General features: G+C 41.3%; 1 protein-coding gene and 1 pseudogene across 2 annotated transcripts; both read right to left on the reverse strand.

Annotated features, from left to right (window-relative positions):
- Window positions 1-83: 83 nt before the first annotated feature.
- LOC310735510 (histone H4) lies at window positions 84-409 on the reverse strand (the record flags this gene model as incomplete). Its single annotated transcript, XM_083558272.1, has 1 exon — window positions 84-409. Exon 1 carries the CDS (start codon window positions 393-395, stop codon window positions 84-86), a length of 312 nt encoding a protein of 103 aa, XP_083414398.1. The 5' UTR covers window positions 396-409.
- Window positions 410-5,680: 5,271 nt separating this feature from the next.
- Window positions 5,681-6,307, reverse strand: LOC310735506 (histone H1 pseudogene; annotated as a pseudogene). The gene has a single exon. The product of its transcript is annotated as a histone H1 pseudogene (transcript).
- Between the last annotated feature and the right edge of the window lie 16,990 nt (window positions 6,308-23,297).

A 23,297-nucleotide genomic window follows, 5' to 3' on the forward strand; every position in this document is an offset into this window, starting at 1 on the left:
ACTAAAAGAAACTAACTCGTTTTGTAATATTTGGGTGGCTCTTAAAAGAGCCGTTGTGTTGACGTTATTTGGTAGGTAAGCGTTTAGCCGCCGAAGCCGTAAAGAGTGCGTCCCTGGCGTTTCAGGGCATACACCACATCCATAGCGGTGACGGTCTTTCTCTTCGCATGCTCGGTGTATGTGACTGCATCGCGGATGACGTTCTCCAAGAACACCTTCAGTACACCACGAGTCTCCTCGTAGATCAGACCGGATATACGTTTAACACCACCACGGCGAGCCAGACGGCGGATAGCCGGCTTAGTGATACCCTGGATGTTATCGCGCAGAACCTTACGGTGGCGCTTAGCGCCTCCTTTGCCGAGTCCTTTGCCACCCTTTCCTCTTCCAGACATGGTGCTGCTCTCACAAATTCAAGCTGCTCAATAAAGAAGCCCCGCGCAATGCCCGCCTATTTATTCTCTCTCCACAGGACCTACTTGAGAACAGGCGAGGGGGCGGACCTAAAACCAACGATCACACAAAAGAATGTCTTCAAAGCGAACCGCCACAGCCGTTAACATGCTAGAGTCTTGTACTTCCTTTTTGTCCACACAAACATAGTGATATATAAATAGTAATAGTCATGTAGTGGAATAGATTTAATTTGGTTTTTGCTCACAGCATGGTACACTCAATGCAGTTCAACACACAAATATTTGCATTGAGGATTATAATCAGAACTGTTTTGACTCAGTTGCAATTTTTATTCCAGTAGAAGTATAAATCAAATTGCAGTTCTTGTTGCATTAAGTAGGCTTATATCATCATGAGGAATGCAAAATATTGAACACACTATGGTTTCAGTTAATTACACACTGTGCCACCACTGACCAGAAGGGTGTAAACCTGATGGGGGACAAAATATTGAGCTACTGTACATATGCAATTAAAAGATTTACACATATCCCAACTCATCTGGAAGCTGCAGTCAGAGCGCAGGGTCAGCCATAATACGGTGCCCCTGGAGCTGATAAGGCTAAGTGCCTTGCTCAAGGGCTCAACAGTGGCAGCTTGGCAGTGCTGGGGCTTGAACCCCTGACCTTATGATCGGTAACCCAGAGCCTTAACCACTGGACCACCACTGCCCTGCTGCCACCTACTACCAGTAGTAGTAGTGGTAGCGTTAATCTTGTAATATACTTTTCAACACACAAGAAATATAGCATGACTATTGTAGGAATGGCCCATGATTATTATTAATATTAACAAGCATTATTCTAATTTCTATTAATGTGGTACTATTTGCAATAGCAGTAGTAGCAATAGTAGTAGTCGTAGTAGTAGTAGTAGTACAGTAAAACCCCGTTGTACGAGCATAATTCGTTCTTGAAAATTGCTCGTATGTCCATTTGCTCATACATTCGAACTGATTTTCCCCATAGGAATGAATGAAAAATGGTTTAATCCGTTCCGAGACCTCATTCGATCGCTTATTTCTGCACTTAAAAAGTATTTGTAGCCTATTTTAACAAACAAATACACCGCAAATTACCGTAATGTAAAAATAATTTAACACTTACCCATGTGGTAGTGGTTGATTGCGAGTGTGAGACGCGCACAACGCTCGTAAACTTTATGGTTTCCATGGTAATTCTATTTACTTTCGTTTTCACAGCACCACCACTGATTTTCTTGGGACATTTTTCAAGATTTCTAGTGAAATCAAAATATAAAACAAAAAAAAGTTAAGTTTTTGCTGCACTGAACAACGAGAGCGACCGAGTGATACGTCATCAACTAAGTGACTGATGCTTCCCTCCGCCGAAAACGGAGAACCGGCAGCGTAGGTTTGCTCGTATCTCCGTTTGCTCGTACTATAGGTTGCTCGTACAACGGGGTTTTACTGTAGTAGTAGTAGTAGTAGTAGTAGTAGTAGTCGTCAGGTATCCATACATCTGTCACATAGTTCAGGAGATTATGCTAATATTTGCATCAAGCATCAGAATGAGTGAGCATTGTGTGTACCTACATGGGCTGTAGAACATTGAGTAAATATATGTATATTATTTTTTACAATTCAATAGGAGGAAGTTTCAGAGACAGATGATGCTTAAGGTACACATTCACTTTTACAGCACAAATATTTTGATGGCACCTTAAAAAAGGGAGAAACGTTCCTTTATTGAGAAAAGATATATACAGATGCAAATATGAGTGCAGGAACAGGAACTCACAAATCATTTGTGAACATCATTCCACCACAGCAGGAGCTGACAAGCTGAACAAACCCAGTGCTCAAACTGCACTAGTGTCCAGAAGTATTTGGTGTGTGCATCTTTTACCTATGCTGTAATAATAATAAATATACAGTAAGGTCTCTATGTATTTGGACAGTGTCACACTGACTTGTACAAACTGTCAATCAAACTATTATTCTAGAACTTATTGCATCACGACACATTTTTATTGGTAACTGCTCCACTTTCACAAAGAGTGTGTATGCTCACTGAGCGCTCACCTGAATAGGAAATGCAGTGTATGCTATATATCTCTGTTTATATTTCCTAATAACGTACCATGTAGTGTAGACAGGCATCATTGAGAAAGTGAACAATTCCTTTGACTTGACTTGACTTGACTTGACTTCGGCAATCAACAAAAGGTAGAGAGAAATGTGCACTTTCTAGATTTGGTCACACAATAGCAGTCAAGACCGATGCAGAACTACACACCATGCTGCCTTAAGCAATCATTATTATTATTTATGGTATTCATCAAACCCTATTCTTAACTCATTCCTCAACTTACTAAGAATAATTTGTATGATCATGGTTAGTAGTAGTAGTCAAGAAGAGTCAAGAAGCTTTTATTGTCATTTCAACCATATATAGCTGATGCAGTACACAGTGAAATGAAACAACGTTCCTCCTGAACCCAGGTGCTACATAAAACAACATAAAACAAACAGTACAGAACAGAAAGACACAGGGCCGAGAACTAAGATCCTCGCCACATAAAGTGCATGTGTGCAGCTGGTGCAAACAGTGCAAAAGACAACACAAGACAGTGCAAGACAACACAGGACAGTGCAGGACAATACACAATAAACAAAATATAAAAATAGAAATAGCTCCGCCAGTAAAACCTGTCATAACAGAATAAGGTGCAGTGTAAACAGAAAGATGTAAACAGAATTTGCGCAATTCAGCAGTAGCATCAATCAAAAATAAAGTAAACAGTAACCAAAGGATTTGGACAGAATATTGTGCAAAATAACAAGTCCCGGAATCAGCAACAGACGCCATGTAAACATTTTGCGATAGTGAAAAAGTGTGATTGGTATTGAAACCTGGTTGAACGAAGTGTATGATGGGTGTTGAGTCCGGTTTGTGCGGATCACTCACACAGTTGTGTGTAAGTGTGTGTGTGTGTGTGTGTGTGTGTGTGTGTGTGTGTGTGTGTGTGTGTGTGTGTGTGTGAGAGAGAGTTCAGTTCAGTTCTTTGTTGAGGAGCCTGATGGCTTGCGGGAAAAAACTGTTGCACAGTCTGGATGTGGCGGCCCGAATGCTTCGGAACCGTAGTAGTAGTAGTAGTAGTAGTAGATGTAGTAGAAGAATTAGGTTTGAGATGAGATCAGAACAAACAAACAAACATACACGAATAAAACATTTTTAAAAAATAGACCAAAAACAATTCATACTAGTGTATACAGGGTATACAGGAATATTCCTAATAAAGGCAGAGGTCAGTGGACTTTGTAGAGCTTGACTGCCATCGTGTGGCAATGTTTACACGTTGCAGAAAAATGTAGATTAAAGGAATTGATGCTCACATCATTTTGTGTGATTATTGTGTATGGAACAGCCATTTCGCATTAATAGTTTTAGATGAGATCAGAACAAACAAAGAAGCAAACAACATACATGAATAAAACCTTAAAAAAAAATAGACCAAAAACACTTCATACTAGTGTTTAATGGTATACAGGGTTTCTTTCTAATGTGAACTGTGAGTCTCTTTTTGTCTCGCTTCGTGTTTATCTAATAGGCCAGTAGAACACGTCATATATATCAAATTGCACTAGTGCCCATAACTATTTTGACAGTCACAAGTTCCTAGATCATTCAAATATTTGTGTGCGTGCGTGTGTTTGTTTGTTTTTAGTTGTTGCTCTTCCTAAATCTCTTCTTTTGTCCAATACTGCACAATATCATGGAAAGTGTCAGTATATTTGGACTGTGTAACTAAGTCAATAATGTCACATTAGATTAACATATGTCTCCCTCTCTCTCTCTCTCTCTCTCTCTCTCTCTCTTTCTCTCTCTCTGGACCAATAGCAATTGCCTACCTCTTTCCAATCTGGATGCCATTCCCACAGTGATCTATCAGCCCTGACTCACCTGGACAACCCCAGACACTCATCAGTTTGCTGATGACACCACGAATGGTAGGCCTGATCAGAGCTATTTTGTATTTTATAGCTTGTCCTGTACTGTCTTGTGTTGTCTTGCACTGTCTTGTGTTGTCTTTGCACTGATTGCACCAGGTTGCACACATGCACTTTATGTGACAAGGACACTTACCAGTCCTTAGCCCTGTGTGTTTTGTTTCTGGAATTGTTGTTTAATGTAGCATCAGGGTCCTGGAGAAACGTTCATTTTACTGTGTACTGCGTCAGCTATATATGGTTGAAATGACAATAAAAGCTTCTTGACTCATCAGAAAGACTCAACAACGCCTGTGTTTGCTGAGGACACCTTAAAAGTCCTGTCTGTGCTTCAGGATACTGGAGAACTTCTACAGCTGTACCATTTCTGTGTGTGGTACAGCAACTGCATTGCTTCAGGCCCTAAAAAATGAAATGAAAAATGAAAATCTCCCAATGAATCATTGGCACTCAGCTCCCCATCTTGGAGGACATTCACAAGAAACACTGTCTGGAAAGGGCACAGCAGTTGTCTGTGCAGAGCTCACAAGATCATCAAGGACACTTCACATCCCAGTCACAAACTGTTTAACCTCCTTCCGTCAAGATCGAGATACAGAAACATATGCACCAGAACCAGCAGGATCAGGGACAGCTTTATTTCCATCCACCATCACCACACTGAACTCTACACTACACCGTTAGATCACTGTATATGTAAATGTTACATATTGTATTTTGTATACTCCGCATTCTCTACACAGTGTTTTACTTACAGTACATCTGCACTACTATTTTATTTATGTGTATCTATATATACCTTACTGTACATCCTGTCACATTCATGTATATACAGATATCTATTTCTATCTATCTAACGCACCTCTGAGCAGATGCTAAATGCATTCTCTTAGCTCTGTACATGTATCTTGCACAATGACAACAATAAATCTAATCTAATATATAATATAAAATTACACTAGTGTCCATGAGTATTTGGAGAGGGCCACTATTTATATATTTGTGTGTGTAGTCAGGTTTGGACGTGCTGTATATGCACAGGGACACGACAATGAAAGAAAACATACATATAGTGCGCGGTTTTGAAACTCTACATAGTTTGTGTATTTAAACATCATAAATCCCTATCTTGTATTCGCTTTCAGTTTCATCATGGGATGATCCAAAATGTTGCTCTTTGGGGGAAAATATAGGTGGCTCTTAAAAGAGCCGTTTAGTAAAGGAAGACATGAAATAAACAAACAAACATGTTTACTTCTTCTTGGGCGCTGTCTTTTTCGCCTTTGCAGCCTTGGGCTTCGCCGCTTTGGGCTTCACGGCCTTTGCTTTCTTGGGGCTCTTGGCTGCTTTTTTAGGAGTCGCCGGCTTTTTCGCTTTCTTCGGGCTCTTGGTGGCTTTTTTAGCAGCCGCTGCAGGCTTCTTTGCCTTCTTCGGGGACTTCTTGGCGGCGGCAACAGGTTTCTTGGCCGCCACCTTCTTGGGCTTCTTCGCCGCAGCGGGTTTCTTCGCCTTAACAGCGACGGGCTTCTTCGCCTTAGTCGCGGTCTTCTTTGTGGGCTTCTTGGCTTCCGTCTGCTTCTTGTTTAGCTTGAAAGAGCCAGACGCGCCGGTCCCTTTGGTCTGTAGAAGAGTTCCTTTCAGCACGAGACCCTTGACAGCGAGCTTGACGCGGGAGTTGTTCTTCTCCACGTCGTATCCGCCGGCGGCCAAGGCTTTCTTCAGGGCGGCGAGCGACACACCGCTTCTCTCCTTGGACGAGGAAACCGCTTTGACGATGAGCTCGCCGACGCTGGGCCCGGCTTTCTTGGCCCTCGACGCTGCTTTCTTTTTCGGCGCTTTAGCCGGCGCGGCAGCGGGCGCGGGAGCAACTTCTGCCATCTCTCTAGTATCTCTAGTCTCTCAGTGCGAGTCAGACTCTGTATACGCTGTGTAACACACAGAAACCTCCCGCCCCTCTGCTGGTAGGCCGGTCTTAAAACCGAGCATGAGAACGTTGTAGACTCAAACGGGCCGCCGCCGAATGAGTGTGCCTCCGCGACACGCTCGCGAGTGTGTTTTCTCGCAGCGTTTCTCGTCGTAAATAAGACGCCGAAGACAAGATCCCGCGCTATTATGCAAACATTTCGCGCGTACGGGCTTGCACGTGTTTCCCGAGGCCCGTCATGGCCGAATAGAGAGCAGTGGTCTCTCGCGTTTTGCACGGAAGTGCACCGCGCGCCTGGAGCTCGAGCCGGCGCTCGGCGCATTTGTGCAGAGTGCAGTGTAAAAAGTGGTGCGTAACAGCCATGTCGGTGGAACAGCGTGTGTTTCACGTGAACGGTGAGCCTTGTCAATGTGTCTGACGCATTAGCAGTGTGTGAGTGCTGTGCGTAGTATTGGGAACGCAGGCTCTTGTGGGCTGTGTGAAGCACATGTGTTAGTGTATGGAGCAGGTGTGCGAGCTCCCCGTGTGCCTCCCGCAGCCGGACTCTATGTCTATGTCATCGTCTGGTCTTCGCCACTCGGCCTGGCGCTCCTCGTGCACGGTCCAGTCCTCTAGAAGTCCCAGGCCGACAGGTGTGCCTCGTTGCCCTCTTAACCCTAATTCCAATCAGGTCAGGCTGCACTAACCCTAATTCGAACAGTGCTAACACTAACCCTAATTCCATGTCACTCAGGCTGCGCTAAACCAAATTCGAACAGTGGTAACCCTAACCCTAATTCCATGTCTTTCAGGCTGCACTAACCCTAATTCGAACAGTGGTAACTCTAACCCTAACCCTAATACCATGTCATTTAGGCTGCGCTAACCCTAACTCGAACAGTGTTAACCCTACCCCTAATCCCGTTCCATTCAGGCTGCTTTAACCCTAATTCGAACAGTGGCAACCCTAACCCTAATTCCATGTCACTCAGGCTGCTTTAACCCTAAATTGAACAGTGGTAACCCTAACCCGAACTCAGTTCCATTCAGGCTGCTTTAACCCTAATTCGAACAGTGGTAACCTTAACCCTAACTCTAATTCCATTCCAATCAGGCTGCTTTAACCCCAATTCAAACAGTGGTGGGCCGCTCTAACCCTCATTTGAACAGTGGTAACGCTAACCCTAACGTTGAATACCTTTGTGCTGCACTAAGCCAAATTCAAATTAAGTTTTGCTGCTATGGCCTTAATGTGAAACACTGTTATGCTACTATAGCGCTAATGTGAAATATGTTGTGCTGCCATCGCGCTCATTCAAATATATGTAGTGCTGTTATGGCCCTGATGTGAAACACTGTTCTACTACTACAGCGCTAAAGCTAACTATGTAGTCTTACTATGACTCTAATTTAAAAGATGTTGTGCTACTATGGCTGTAATATAAATGATGTTGTGCAGCCACGGCCCAAATTCAAATTATGTTGTTTTACTATAGCTCTAATTCAGATTTTGTTGTGCTACTATGCCTCTGAATGGAATTATGCTGTGCTGCTATGGCTCTGATGTGAAACAATGTTCTGCAACTATAGCTCTAATGCTAATTCTAATGCTAATTGCGCTACTATTATTCTAATTCAAATTATGTTGGCCAACTATGGCCCTGGTCAAGTTATGCAGTGCTACAATGGCTCTAATTCAAATTAGGTTGTGCTGCTAGGGCCCTGATGTGAAACACTGTTGTGCTGCTATGGTTTTATTTCAAATGATGAAGTACTACTATGGCTCTAAATTAAATTATGTTGTGCCACTATGGCCTTGATGTGAAACACTCGACTGCTACTATAGCTCTAATGCTAACTGTGTTTCACATCAGGGCCCTAGCAGCACAACATAATTTGAATTAAAGTCATAGTAGCATAACATTGTTCTGCTACTATAGCTCAAATGCTACCTATTTTATGCTACTATGACTAATTCAAATTATGTTGTGCTGCTATGACGATAATCCGATTTATGTTGGCCAACTATGGCTCTAATTCAAATTATGTTGTGCTGCTAGGGCCCTGATGTGAAACACTGTGGTGCTACTATAGATCTAATGCTAATTATGCTGGAAGACTATCTCTCCAATTTAAATTTAGTTGTGCTGCTATGGCCCTAGTGAGAAACACTGTTCCGCTACTGTGGCCCAAATTCAAATTATGCTGTGCTGTCCTGGCCCTGATGTAAAACACTGTTGTGCTACCACAGCTTTAATGCTAATTATGCAATGCTGCTCTAACTCTAATTTAAATTATGGTGTGCTGCTAGGGTCCTCATGTGAAACACTGTAGTGCTACTATAGCTCTAATGCTAACTATGTTTCACATCAGGGCCCTAGCAGCACAACATAACTTGAGTTAGAGTCATAGTAGCACAACATTGTTCTGCTACTATAGCTCTAATGCTAATTATGTAGTGCTGCTATGACTAAAATTCAAATTATGTTGGCCAACTATGACTCCAATTTAAATGATGTGGTGCTACTATGGCTCTAATTCAAATTATGGTGTGCTGATTATGGCCCTGATGTGAAACACTGTGCTGCTGCTATGGTTTCACTTCAAATGATGAAGTACTGCTATGGCTCTAAATTCAATTATGTTGTGCTACTATGGCCTTGATGTGAAACACTGTTGTGCTACCGTAGCATTAATGCTAATTATGTAATGCCAATATGACTCCAATACAAATCATGTGGGCCAACTATGGCTCTGATTCGAATCATGTTGTGCTGCTAGGGCCCTCATGTGAAACACTGTACTGCTACTATAGCTCTAATGCTAACTGTGATTCACATCAGGGCCCTAGCAGCACAACATGATTCGAATCAGAGCCATAGTAGCACAACATAGGTAGCATTAGAGCTATAGTAGCAGAACAATGTTGTGCTACTATGACTTTAATTCAAATTATGTTGTGCTATGTTGTGCTGCCAGGGCCCTGATGTGAAACACTGTGCTGCTACTATAGCTCTAATGCTAATTATGTTGTGCTCCTATGACTCTGATCCAAATGATGCTCTGCTACTATGGATCTAATTCAAATTACGTTGTGCTGCTAGGGCCTGATGTGAAACACTGTTCTGCTACAATAGATCTAATGCTAATTATGCTGGAAGACTATCTCTCCAATTTAAATTTTGTTGTGCTGCTATGGCCCTAGTGGGAAACACTGTTCCGCTACTGTGGCCCAAATTCAAATAATGCTGTGCTGTCCTGGCCCTGATGGAAAACACTGTTGTGCTACCGTAGCATTAATGCTAATTATGTAATGCCAATATGACTCCAATACAAATTATGGTGTGCTGCTAGGGCCCTCATGTGAAACACTGTACTGCTACTATAGCTCTAATGCTAACTGTGTTTCACATCAGGGCCCCAGCAGCCCAACACGATTCGAATTAGAGCCATAGTAGCACAACATAGGTAGCATTGGAGCTATAGTAGCAGAACAATGTTGTGCTACTATGACTTAATTCAAAATAGCTTGTGCTGCCAGGGCCCTGATGTGAAACACTGTGCTGCTATAATAGCTCTAATGCTAATTATGTTGCGGTGCTATGACTATAATCCGATTTATGTTGGCCAACTATGGCTCTAAGTCGAATGATGCTCTGCTACTATGACTCTAATTCAAATTATGTTGTGCTGCTAGGGGCCTGATGTGAAACACAGTTAGCATTACAGCTATAGTAGCGGAACAGTATTTCACATCAGGGCCCTAGCAGCACAACCTAATTTGAATTAGAGCCTTAGTAGCACAACATTGCTCTGCTACGATAGCTCTAATGCTAATTATGTTGTGCTACTATGGCTCTAATTCAAATAAGGTTGTGCTGCTAGGGCCCTGATGTGAAACACTGTTGTGCTGCTATGGTTTCAATTCAAATGATGAAGTACTACTATGGCTCTAAATTACATTATGTTGTGCCACTATGACCTTGATGTGAAACACTGTTTTGCTACTATAGCTGTAATGCTATATATGCAGTGCTGCCATGACTCTAATCCAAATGATCTTGGCCAACTATGGCCCTAAGTCAAATGATGCTCTGCTACTATGGCTCTAATTCAAATGATGAAGTACTACTATGGCTTTAAATTAAATTATGTTGTGCTACTATGGCCCAAGTGGGAAACACTGTTCCTCTACTGTGGCCCAATTCAAATTCTGCTGTGCTGTCCTGGCCCTGATGTAAAACACTGTTGTTCTACCGTAGCTCTAACTCTAATTATGCAATGCTGCTCTAATTCTAATTCAAATTATGGTGTGTTGCTAGGGCCCTCATGTGAAACACTGTACTGCTACTATAGCTCTAATGCTCACTGTGTTTCACATCAGGGCCCGAGCAGCACAGCATATCTTGAAGTAGAGTCATAGTAGCACAACATTGTTCTGCTACTATAGCTCTAATGCTAATTATGTAGTGCTGCTATTACTATAATTAAAATTATGTTGGCCAACTATGACTCCAATTTAAATGATGTGGTGCTACTATGGCTCTAATTCAAATTATGGTGTGCTGATTATGGCCCTGATGTGAAACACTGTGCTGCTGCTGCTATGGTTTCACTTCAAATGATGAAGTACTGCTATGGCTCTAAATTCAATTATGTTGTGCTACTATGGCCTTGATGTGAAACACTGTTGTGCTACCGTAGCATTAATGCTAATTATGTAATGCCAATATGACTCCAATACAAATCATGTGGGCCAACTATGGCTCTGATTCGAATCATGTTGTGCTGCTAGGGCCCTCATGTGAAACACTGTACTGCTACTATAGCTCTAATGCTAACTGTGATTCACATCAGGGCCCTAGCAGCACAACATGATTCGAATCAGAGCCATAGTAGCACAACATAGGTAGCATTAGAGCTATAGTAGCAGAACAATGTTGTGCTACTATGACTTTAATTCAAATTATGTTGTGCTATGTTGTGCTGCCAGGGCCCTGATGTGAAACACTGTGCTGCTACTATAGCTCTAATGCTAATTATGTTGTGCTCCTATGACTTTAATCCAAATGATGCTCTGCTACTATGGATCTAATTCAAATTACGTTGTGCTGCTAGGGCCTGATGTGAAACACTGTTCTGCTACAATAGATCTAATGCTAATAATGTTGGGCAACCATCTCTCCAATTTAAATTTTGTTGTGCTGCTATGGCCCTAGTGGGAAACACTGTTCCGCTACTGTGGCCCAAATTCAAATAATGCTGTGCTGTCCTGGCCCTGATGGAAAACACTGTTGTGCTACCGTAGCATTAATGCTAATTATGTAATGCCAATATGACTCCAATACAAATCATGTGGGCCAACTATGACTCTAATTCAAATTATGGTGTGCTGCTAGGGCCCTCATGTGAAACACTGTACTGCTACTATAGCTCTAATGCTAACTGTGTTTCCCATCAGGGCCCCAGCAGCCCAACACGATTCGAATTAGAGCCATAGTAGCACAACATAGGTAGCATTAGAGCTATAGTAGCAGAACAATGTTGTGCTACTATGACTTAATTCAAAATAGCTGGTGCTGCCAGGGCCCTGATGTGAAACACTGTGCTGCTATAATAGCTCTAATGCTAATTATGTTGCGGTGCTATGACTATAATCCGATTTATGTTGGCCAACTATGGCTCTAAGTCGAATGATGCTCTGCTACTATGACTCTAATTCAAATTATGTTGTGCTGCTAGGGGCCTGATGTGAAACACAGTTAGCATTACAGCTATAGTAGCGGAACAGTATTTCACATCAGGGCCCTAGCAGCACAACCTAATTTGAATTAGAGCCTTAGTAGCACAACATTGCTCTGCTACGATAGCTCTAATGCTAATTATGTTGTGCTACTATGGCTCTAATTCAAATAAGGTTGTGCTGCTAGGGCCCTGACTATAATGACTATGACTATAATCCGATTTATGTTGGACAACTATGGCTCTAAGTCGAATGATGCTCTGCTACTATGACTCTAATTCAAATTATGTTGTGCTGCTAGGGGCCTGATGTGAAACACAGTTAGCATTACAGCTATAGTAGCGGAACAGTATTTCACATCAGGGCCCTAGCAGCACAACCTAATTTGAATTAGAGCCATAGTAGCACAACATAGGTAGCATTAGAGCTATAGCAGCAGAACAATGTTGTGCTACTATGACTTTAATTCAAATTATGTTGTGCTATGTTGTGCTGCCAGGGCCTTGATGTGAAACACTGTGCTGCTACTATAGCTCTAATGCTCTCTTGTGTTGTGCTCCCATGACTCTAATCCAAATGATCTTGGCCAACTATGGCCCTAAGTCAAATGATGCTCTGCTACTATGGCTCTAATTCAAATTATGTTGTGCTGCTAGGGCCCTGATGTAAAACACTGTGGTGCTACTATAGACCTAATGCTAATTATGCTGAGATACTATCTCTCCAATTTAAATTTTGTTGTGCTGCTATGGCCCTAGTGGGAAACACTGTTCCGCTACTGTGGCCTAAATTCAAATTATGCTATGCTGTGCTGTCCTGGTCCTTATGTGAAACACTGTACTACTACTATAGCTCTAAGGCTAACTGTGTTTCACATCAGGGCCCTAGCAGCACAACATGATTCGAATTAAAGCCATAGTAGCACAACAATGTTGTGCTACTATGGCTCTAATTCAAATTACTGTTGTGCCACCATGGTCCAAATTTAAATTATGTTATTCAAAAGTGCACATGTATATTAGGTTGTGCTGCTATGGTTCTAATTTAAATTATATTGTGCTGTTCTGCAACTATAGCTCTAATGCTAATTATGCAGTGCTCCTATGACTATAAATCAAATTATGTTGGCCAACTATGACTCCAATTTAAATGATGCAGTGCTACTATGGCTCTTATTTAAATTATGTTGTGCCACTATGGCCTTGATGTGAAACACTCGACTGCTACTATAGCTCTAATGCTAACTGTGTTTCACATCAGGGCCCTAGCAGCACAACATAATTTGAATTAAAGTCATAGTAGCATAACATTGTTCTGCTACTATAGCTCAAATGCTACCTATTTTATGCTACTATGACTAATTCAAATTATGTTGTGCTGCTATGACGATAATCCGATTTATGTTGGCCAACTATGGCTCTAATTCAAATGATGCTCTGCTACTATGGCTCTAATTCAAATTATGTTGTGCTGCTAGGGCCCTGATGTGAAACACTGTGGTGCTACTATAGATCTAATGCTAATTATGCTGGAATACTATCTCTCCAATTTAAATTTAGTTGTGCTGCTATGACCCTAGTGAGAAACACTGTTCTGCTACTGTGGCCCAAATTCAAATTATGCTGTGCTGTCCTGGCCCTGATGTAAAACACTGTTGTGCTACCATAGCTTTAATGCTAATTATGCAATGCTGCTCTAACTCTAATTTAAATTATGGTGTGCTGCTAGGGCCCTCATGTGAAACACTGTAGTGCTACTATAGCTTTAATGCTAACTGTGTTTCACATCAGGGCCCTAGCAGCACAACATAACTTGAGTTAGAGTCATAGTAGCACAACATTGTTCTGCTACTATAGCTCTAATGCTAATTATGTAGTGCTGCTATGACTAAAATTCAAATTATGTTGGCCAACTAAGACTCCAATTTAAATGATGTGGTGCTACTATGGCTCTAATTCAAATTATGGTGTGCTGTTAGGGCCCTGATGTGAAACACTGTGCTGCTACTATAGCTCTAATGCTCACTGTGTTTCACATCAGGGCCCTAGCAGCACAGCATAACTTGAAGTAGAGTCATAGTAGCACAACATTGTTCTGCTACTATAGCTTTAATGCTAATAATGTAGTGCTGCTATTACTCTAATTCAAATTATGGTGTGCTGATTATGGCCCTGATGTAAAACACTGTGCTGCTGCTATGGTTTCACTTCAAATGATGAAGTACTGCTATGGCTCTAAATTCAATTATGTTGTGCTACTATGGCCTTGATGTGAAACACTGTTGTGCTACCGTAGCAGTAATGCTAATTATGTAATGCCAATATGACTCCAATACAAATCATGTGGGCCAACTATGGCTCTGATTCGAATCATGTTGTGCTGCTAGGGCCCTCATGTGAAACACTGTACTGCTACTATAGCTCTAATGCTAACTGTCTTTTACGTCAGGGCCCTAGCAGCACAACATAATTCGAATCAGAGCCATAGTAGCACAACATAGGTAGCATTAGAGCTATAGTAGCAGAACAATGTTGTGCTACTATGACTCTAAATCAAATTATTTTGGCCAAATATAACTCCAATTCAAATGATGTTGTGCTACTATAGCTCTATTTCAAATTACTGTTGTGCCGCTCTGGCCCTAATGGCAATTATGTTGTGCCACCATGGTCCAAATTTGAATTGTATTGTTCTACAAAAGTGCACATGTATATTAGGGTGTGCTGCTAGGGCCCGAATGGGAAACACTGTTGTGCTGCTATGGTTCTAAATCAAAAGATGATGTGCTACTATGGCCCTAATTTAAATTATGTTGTGCCGCTAGGGCCCTGATGTGAAACACAGTTAGCATTGGAGCTGTAGTAGCAGAACAGTGTTTCACATCAGGGCCCTAGCAGCACAAAATAATTTGAATTAGAGTCATAGTAGCACAAAATTGCTCTGCTATGATAGATCTAATGCTAACTATGTTGTGCTACTATTGCTCTAATGCTAATTATGATGTGAAACAGTATTCTGCTGCTATGGTTTCAATTCAAATGATGAAGTACTACTATGGCTTTAAATTAAATTATGTTGTGCTACTATGGCCCAAGTGGGAAACACTGTTCCTCTACTGTGCACCAATTCAAATTCTGCTGTGCTGTCCTGGCCCTGATGTAAAACACTGTTGTTTTACCGTAGCTCTAACTCTAATTATGCAATGCTGCTCTAATTCTAATTCAAATTGTGGTGTGTTGCTAGGGCCCTCATGTGAAACACTGTACTGCTACTATAGCTCTAATGCTCAATGTGTTTCACATCAGGGCCCGAGCAGCACAGCATAACTTGAAGTAGAGTCATAGTAGCACAACATTGTTCTGCTACTATAGCTCTAATGCTAATTATGTAGTGCTGCTATTACTATAATTCAAATTATGTTGGCCAACTATGACTCCAATTTAAATGATGTGGTGCTACTATGGCTCTAATTCAAATTATGGTGTGCTGATTATGGCCCTGATGTGAAACACTGTGCTGCTGCTGCTATGGTTTCACTTCAAATGATGAAGTACTGCTATGGCTCTAAATTCAATTATGTTGTGCTACTATGGCCTTGATGTGAAACACTGTTGTGCTACCGTAGCAGTAATGCTAATTATGTAATGCCAATATGACTCCAATACAAATCATGTGGGCCAACTATGGCTCTGATTCGAATCATGTTGTGCTGCTAGGGCCCTCATGTGAAACACTGTACTGCTACTATAGCTCTAATGCTAACTGTGATTCACATCAGGGCCCTAGCAGCACAACATGATTCGAATCAGAGCCATAGTAGCACAACATAGGTAGCATTAGAGCTATAGTAGCAGAACAATGTTGTGCTACTATGACTTTAATTCAAATTATGTTGTGCTATGTTGTGCTGCCAGGGCCCTGATGTGAAACACTGTGCTGCTACTATAGCTCTAATGCTAATTATGTTGTGCTCCTATGACTTTAATCCAAATGATGCTCTGCTACTATGGATCTAATTCAAATTACGTTGTGCTGCTAGGGCCTGATGTGAAACACTGTTCTGCTACAATAGATCTAATGCTAATAATGTTGGGCAACCATCTCTCCAATTTAAATTTTGTTGTGCTGCTATGGCCCTAGTGGGAAACACTGTTCCGCTACTGTGGCCCAAATTCAAATAATGCTGTGCTGTCCTGGCCCTGATGGAAAACACTGTTGTGCTACCGTAGCATTAATGCTAATTATGTAATGCCAATATGACTCCAATACAAATCATGTGGGCCAACTATGACTCTAATTCAAATTATGGTGTGCTGCTAGGGCCCTCATGTGAAACACTGTACTGCTACTATAGCTCTAATGCTAACTGTGTTTCCCATCAGGGCCCCAGCAGCCCAACACGATTCGAATTAGAGCCATAGTAGCACAACATAGGTAGCATTAGAGCTATAGTAGCAGAACAATGTTGTGCTACTATGACTTAATTCAAAATAGCTGGTGCTGCCAGGGCCCTGATGTGAAACACTGTGCTGCTATAATAGCTCTAATGCTAATTATGTTGTGCTGCTAGGGCCCTGATGTGAAACACTGTGCTGCTATAATAGCTCTAATGCTAATTATGTTGCGGTGCTATGACTATAATCCGATTTATGTTGGCCAACTATGGCTCTAAGTCGAATGATGCTCTGCTACTATGACTCTAATTCAAATTATGTTGTGCTGCTAGGGGCCTGATGTGAAACACAGTTAGCATTACAGCTATAGTAGCGGAACAGTATTTCACATCAGGGCCCTAGCAGCACAACCTAATTTGAATTAGAGCCTTAGTAGCACAACATTGCTCTGCTACGATAGCTCTAATGCTAATTATGTTGTGCTACTATGGCTCTAATTCAAATAAGGTTGTGCTGCTAGGGCCCTGATGTGAAACACTGTTGTGCTGCTATGGTTTCAATTCAAATGATGAAGTACTACTATGGCTCTAAATTACATTATTTTGTGCCACTATGACCTTGATGTGAAACACTGTTTTGCTACTATAGCTGTAATGCTATATATGCAGTGCTGCCATGACTCTAATTCAAATTATGTTGGCCAACTATGACTCTAATTAAAATTACGTTGTGCTGCTAGGGCCCTCATGTTTAACACTGTACTGCTACTATAGCTCTAATGCTCACTGTGATTCACCTCAGGGCCCTAGCAGCACAACATGATTTGAATTAGAGCCATAGTAGCACAACATAGGTAGCATTAGAGCTATAGCAGCAGAACAATGTTGTGCTACTATGACTTTAATTCAAATTATGTTGTGCTATGTTGTGCTGCCAGGGCCTTGATGTGAAACACTGTGCTGCTACTATAGCTCTAATGCTCTCTTGTGTTGTGCTCCCATGACTCTAATCCAAATGATCTTGGCCAACTATGGCCCTAAGTCAAATGATGCTCTGCTACTATGGCTCTAATTCAAATTATGTTGTGCTGCTAGGGCCCTGATGTAAAACACTGTGGTGCTACTATAGATCTAATGCTAATTATGCTGAGATACTATCTCTCCAATTTAAATTTTGTTGTGCTGCTATGGCCCTAGTGGGAAACACTGTTCCGCTACCGTGGCCTAAATTCAAATTATGCTATGCTGTGCTGTCCTGGTCCTTATGTGAAACACTGTACTACTACTATAGCTCTAAGGCTAACTGTGTTTCACATCAGGGCCCTAGCAGCACAACATGATTCGAATTAAAGCCATAGTAGCACAACAATGTTGTGCTACTATGACTTAATTTAAATTAGGTTGTGCTGCCAGGGCCCTGATGTGAAACACTGTGCTGCTACTATAGCTCTAATGCTAATTATGTTGTGCTGCTAGGGCCCTGATGTGAAACGCTGTGCTGCTACTGTAGCTCTAATGCTCCCGGTGTTTTACGTCAGGGCCCTAGCAGCACAACATAATTCGAATCAGAGCCATAGTAGCACAACATAGGTAGCATTAGAGCTATAGTAGCAGAACAATGTTGTGCTACTATGGCTCTAATTCAAATTACTGTTGTGCCACCATGGTCCAAATTTAAATTATGTTATTCAAAAGTGCACATGTATATTAGGTTGTGCTGCTATGGTTCTAATTTAAATTATATTGTGCTGTTCTGCAGCTATAGCTCTAATGCTAATTATGCAGTGCTGCTATGACTATAAATCAAATTATGTTGGCCAACTATGACTCCAATTTAAATGATGCAGTGCTACTATGGCTCTTATTTAAATTATGTTGTGCCACTATGGCCTTGATGTGAAACACTCGACTGCTACTATAGCTCTAATGCTAACTGTGTTTCACATCAGGGCCCTAGCAGCACAACATAATTTGAATTAAAGTCATAGTAGCATAACATTGTTCTGCTACTATAGCTCAAATGCTACCTATTTTATGCTACTATGACTAATTTAAATTATGTTGTGCTGCTATGACGATAATCCGATTTATGTTGGCCAACTATGGCTCTAATTCAAATGATGCTCTTCTACTATGGCTCTAATTCAAATTATGTTGTGCTGCTAGGGCCCTGATGTGAAACACTGTGGTGCTACTATAGATCTAATGCTAATTATGCTGGAATACTATCTCTCCAATTTAAATTTAGTTGTGCTGCTATGACCCTAGTGAGAAACACTGTGCTGCTACTGTGGCCCAAATTCAAATTATGCTGTGCTGTCCTGGCCCTGATGGAAAACACTGTTGTGCTACCATAGCTTTAATGCTAATTATGCAATGCTGCTCTAACTCTAATTTAAATTATGGTGTGCTGCTAGGGCCCTGATGTGAAACACTGTAGTGCTACTATAGCTTTAATGCTAACTGTGTTTCACATCAGGGCCCTAGCAGCACAACATAACTTGAGTTAGAGTCATAGTAGCACAACATTGTTCTGCTACTATAGCTCTAATGCTAATTATGTAGTGCTGCTATGACTAAAATTCAAATTATGTTGGCCAACTAAGACTCCAATTTAAATGATGTGGTGCTACTATGGCTCTAATTCAAATTATGGTGTGCTGTTAGGGCCCTGATGTGAAACACTGTGCTGCTACTATAGCTCTAATGCTCACTGTGTTTCACATCAGGGCCCTAGCAGCACAGCATAACTTGAAGTAGAGTCATAGTAGCACAACATTGTTCTGCTACTATAGCTTTAATGCTAATAATGTAGTGCTGCTATGACTCTAATTCAAATTATGGTGTGCTGATTATGGCCCTGATGTGAAACACTGTGCTGCTGCTATGGTTTCACTTCAAATGATGAAGTACTGCTATGGCTCTAAATTCAATTATGTTGTGCTACTATGGCCTTGATGTGAAACACTGTTGTGCTACCGTAGCAGTAATGCTAATTATGTAATGCCAATATGACTCCAATACAAATCATGTGGGCCAACTATGGCTCTGATTCGAATCATGTTGTGCTGCTAGGGCCCTCATGTGAAACACTGTAATGCTACTATAGCTCTAATGCTAACTGTCTTTTACGTCAGGGCCCTAGCAGCACAACATAATTCGAATCAGAGCCATAGTAGCACAACATAGGTAGCATTAGAGCTATAGTAGCAGAACAATGTTGTGCTACTATGACTCTAAATCAAATTATTTTGGCCAAATATAACTCCAATTCAAATGATGTTGTGCTACTATAGCTCTATTTCAAATTACTGTTGTGCCGCTCTGGCCCTAATGGCAATTATGTTGTGCCACCATGGTCCAAATTTGAATTGTATTGTTCTACAAAAGTGCACATGTATATTAGGGTGTGCTGCTAGGGCCCGAATGGGAAACACTGTTGTGCTGCTATGGTTCTAAATCAAAAGATGATGTGCTACTATGGCCCTAATTTAAATTATGTTGTGCCGCTAGGGCCCTGATGTGAAACACAGTTAGCATTAGAGCTGTAGTAGCAGAACAGTGTTTCACATCAGGGCCCTAGCAGCACAAAATAATTTGAATTAGAGTCATAGTAGCACAAAATTGCTCTGCTATGATAGATCTAATGCTAACTATGTTGTGCTACTATTGCTCTAATGCTAATTATGATGTGAAACAGTATTCTGCTGTTTTGGTTTCAATTCAAATGATGAAGTACTACTATGGCTTTAAATTAAATTATGTTGTGCTACTATGGCCCAAGTGGGAAACACTGTTCCTCTACTGTGGCCCAATTCAAATTCTGCTGTGCTGTCCTGGCCCTGATGTAAAACACTGTTGTTTTACCGTAGCTCTAACTCTAATTATGCAATGCTGCTCTAATTCTAATTCAAATTGTGGTGTGTTGCTAGGGCCCTCATGTGAAACACTGTACTGCTACTATAGCTCTAATGCTCACTGTGTTTCACATCAGGGCCCGAGCAGCACAGCATAACTTGAAGTAGAGTCATAGTAGCACAACATTGTTCTGCTACTATAGCTCTAATGCTAATTATGTAGTGCTGCTATTACTATAATTCAAATTATGTTGGCCAACTATGACTCCAATTTAAATGATGTGGTGCTACTATGGCTCTAATTCAAATTATGGTGTGCTGATTATGGCCCTGATGTGAAACACTGTGCTGCTGCTGCTATGGTTTCACTTCAAATGATGAAGTACTGCTATGGCTCTAAATTCAATTATGTTGTGCTACTATGGCCTTGATGTAAAACACTGTTGTGCTACCGTAGCAGTAATGCTAATTATGTAATGCCAATATGACTCCAATACAAATCATGTGGGCCAACTATGGCTCTGATTCGAATCATGTTGTGCTGCTAGGGCCCTCATGTGAAACACTGTACTGCTACTATAGCTCTAATGCTAACTGTGATTCACATCAGGGCCCTAGCAGCACAACATGATTCGAATCAGAGCCATAGTAGCACAACATAGGTAGCATTAGAGCTATAGTAGCAGAACAATGTTGTGCTACTATGACTTTAATTCAAATTATGTTGTGCTATGTTGTGCTGCCAGGGCCCTGATGTGAAACACTGTGCTGCTACTATAGCTCTAATGCTAATTATGTTGTGCTCCTATGACTTTAATCCAAATGATGCTCTGCTACTATGGATCTAATTCAAATTACGTTGTGCTGCTAGGGCCTGATGTGAAACACTGTTCTGCTACAATAGATCTAATGCTAATAATGTTGGGCAACCATCTCTCCAATTTAAATTTTGTTGTGCTGCTATGGCCCTAGTGGGAAACACTGTTCCGGTACTGTGGCCCAAATTCAAATAATGCTGTGCTGTCCTGGCCCTGATGGAAAACACTGTTGTGCTACCGTAGCATTAATGCTAATTATGTAATGCCAATATGACTCCAATTCAAATTATGGTGTGCTGCTAGGGCCCTCATGTGAAACACTGTACTGCTACTATAGCTCTAATGCTAACTGTGTTTCCCATCAGGGCCCCAGCAGCCCAACACGATTCGAATTAGAGCCATAGTAGCACAACATAGGTAGCATTAGAGCTATAGTAGCAGAACAATGTTGTGCTACTATGACTTAATTCAAAATAGCTGGTGCTGCCAGGGCCCTGATGTGAAACACTGTGCTGCTATAATAGCTCTAATGCTAATTATGTTGCGGTGCTATGACTATAATCCGATTTATGTTGGCCAACTATGGCTCTAAGTCGAATGATGCTCTGCTACTATGACTCTAATTCAAATTATGTTGTGCTGCTAGGGGCCTGATGTGAAACACAGTTAGCATTACAGCTATAGTAGCGGAACAGTATTTCACATCAGGGCCCTAGCAGCACAACCTAATTTGAATTAGAGCCTTAGTAGCACAACATTGCTCTGCTACGATAGCTCTAATGCTAATTATGTTGTGCTACTATGGCTCTAATTCAAATAAGGTTGTGCTGCTAGGGCCCTGATGTGAAACACTGTTGTGCTGCTATGGTTTCAATTCAAATGATGAAGTACTACTATGGCTCTAAATTACATTATGTAATGTAATTTCCACTATGACCTTGATGTGAAACACTGTTTTGCTACTATAGCTGTAATGCTATATATGCAGTGCTGCCATGACTCTAATTTAAATTATGTTGGCCAACTATGACTCTAATTAAAATTACGTTGTGCTGCTAGGGCCCTCATGTTTAACACTGTACTGCTACTATAGCTCTAATGCTCACTGTGATTCACCTCAGGGCCCTAGCAGCACAACATGATTTGAATTAGAGCCATAGTAGCACAACATAGGTAGCATTAGAGCTATAGCAGCAGAACAATGTTGTGCTACTATGACTTTAATTCAAATTATGTTGTGCTATGTTGTGCTGCCAGGGCCTTGATGTGAAACACTGTGCTGCTACTATAGCTCTAATGCTCTCTTGTGTTGTGCTCCCATGACTCTAATCCAAATGATCTTGGCCAACTATGGCCCTAAGTCAAATGATGCTCTGCTACTATGGCTCTAATTCAAATTATGTTGTGCTGCTAGGGCCCTGATGTAAAACACTGTGGTGCTACTATAGATCTAATGCTAATTATGCTGAGATACTATCTCTCCAATTTAAATTTTGTTGTGCTGCTATGGCCCTAGTGGGAAACACTGTTCCGCTACCGTGGCCTAAATTCAAATTATGCTATGCTGTGCTGTCCTGGTCCTTATGTGAAACACTGTACTACTACTATAGCTCTAAGGCTAACTGTGTTTCACATCAGGGCCCTAGCAGCACAACATGATTCGAATTAGAGTCATAGTAGCACAAAATTGCTCTGCTATGATAGATCTAATGCTAACTATGTTGTGCTACTATTGCTCTAATGCTAATTATGATGTGAAACAGTATTCTGCTGTTTTGGTTTCAATTCAAATGATGAAGTACTACTATGGCTTTAAATTAAATTATGTTGTGCTACTATGGCCCAAGTGGGAAACACTGTTCCTCTACTGTGGCCCAATTCAAATTCTGCTGTGCTGTCCTGGCCCTGATGTAAAACACTGTTGTTTTACCGTAGCTCTAACTCTAATTATGCAATGCTGCTCTAATTCTAATTCAAATTGTGGTGTGTTGCTAGGGCCCTCATGTGAAACACTGTACTGCTACTATAGCTCTAATGCTCACTGTGTTTCACATCAGGGCCCGAGCAGCACAGCATAACTTGAAGTAGAGTCATAGTAGCACAACATTGTTCTGCTACTATAGCTCTAATGCTAATTATGTAGTGCTGCTATTA

Source organism: Silurus aristotelis (genome assembly GCF_946808225.1).
Source record: "Silurus aristotelis genome assembly, chromosome: 13".
Classification (NCBI taxonomy): Eukaryota; Metazoa; Chordata; class Actinopteri; order Siluriformes; family Siluridae; genus Silurus; species Silurus aristotelis.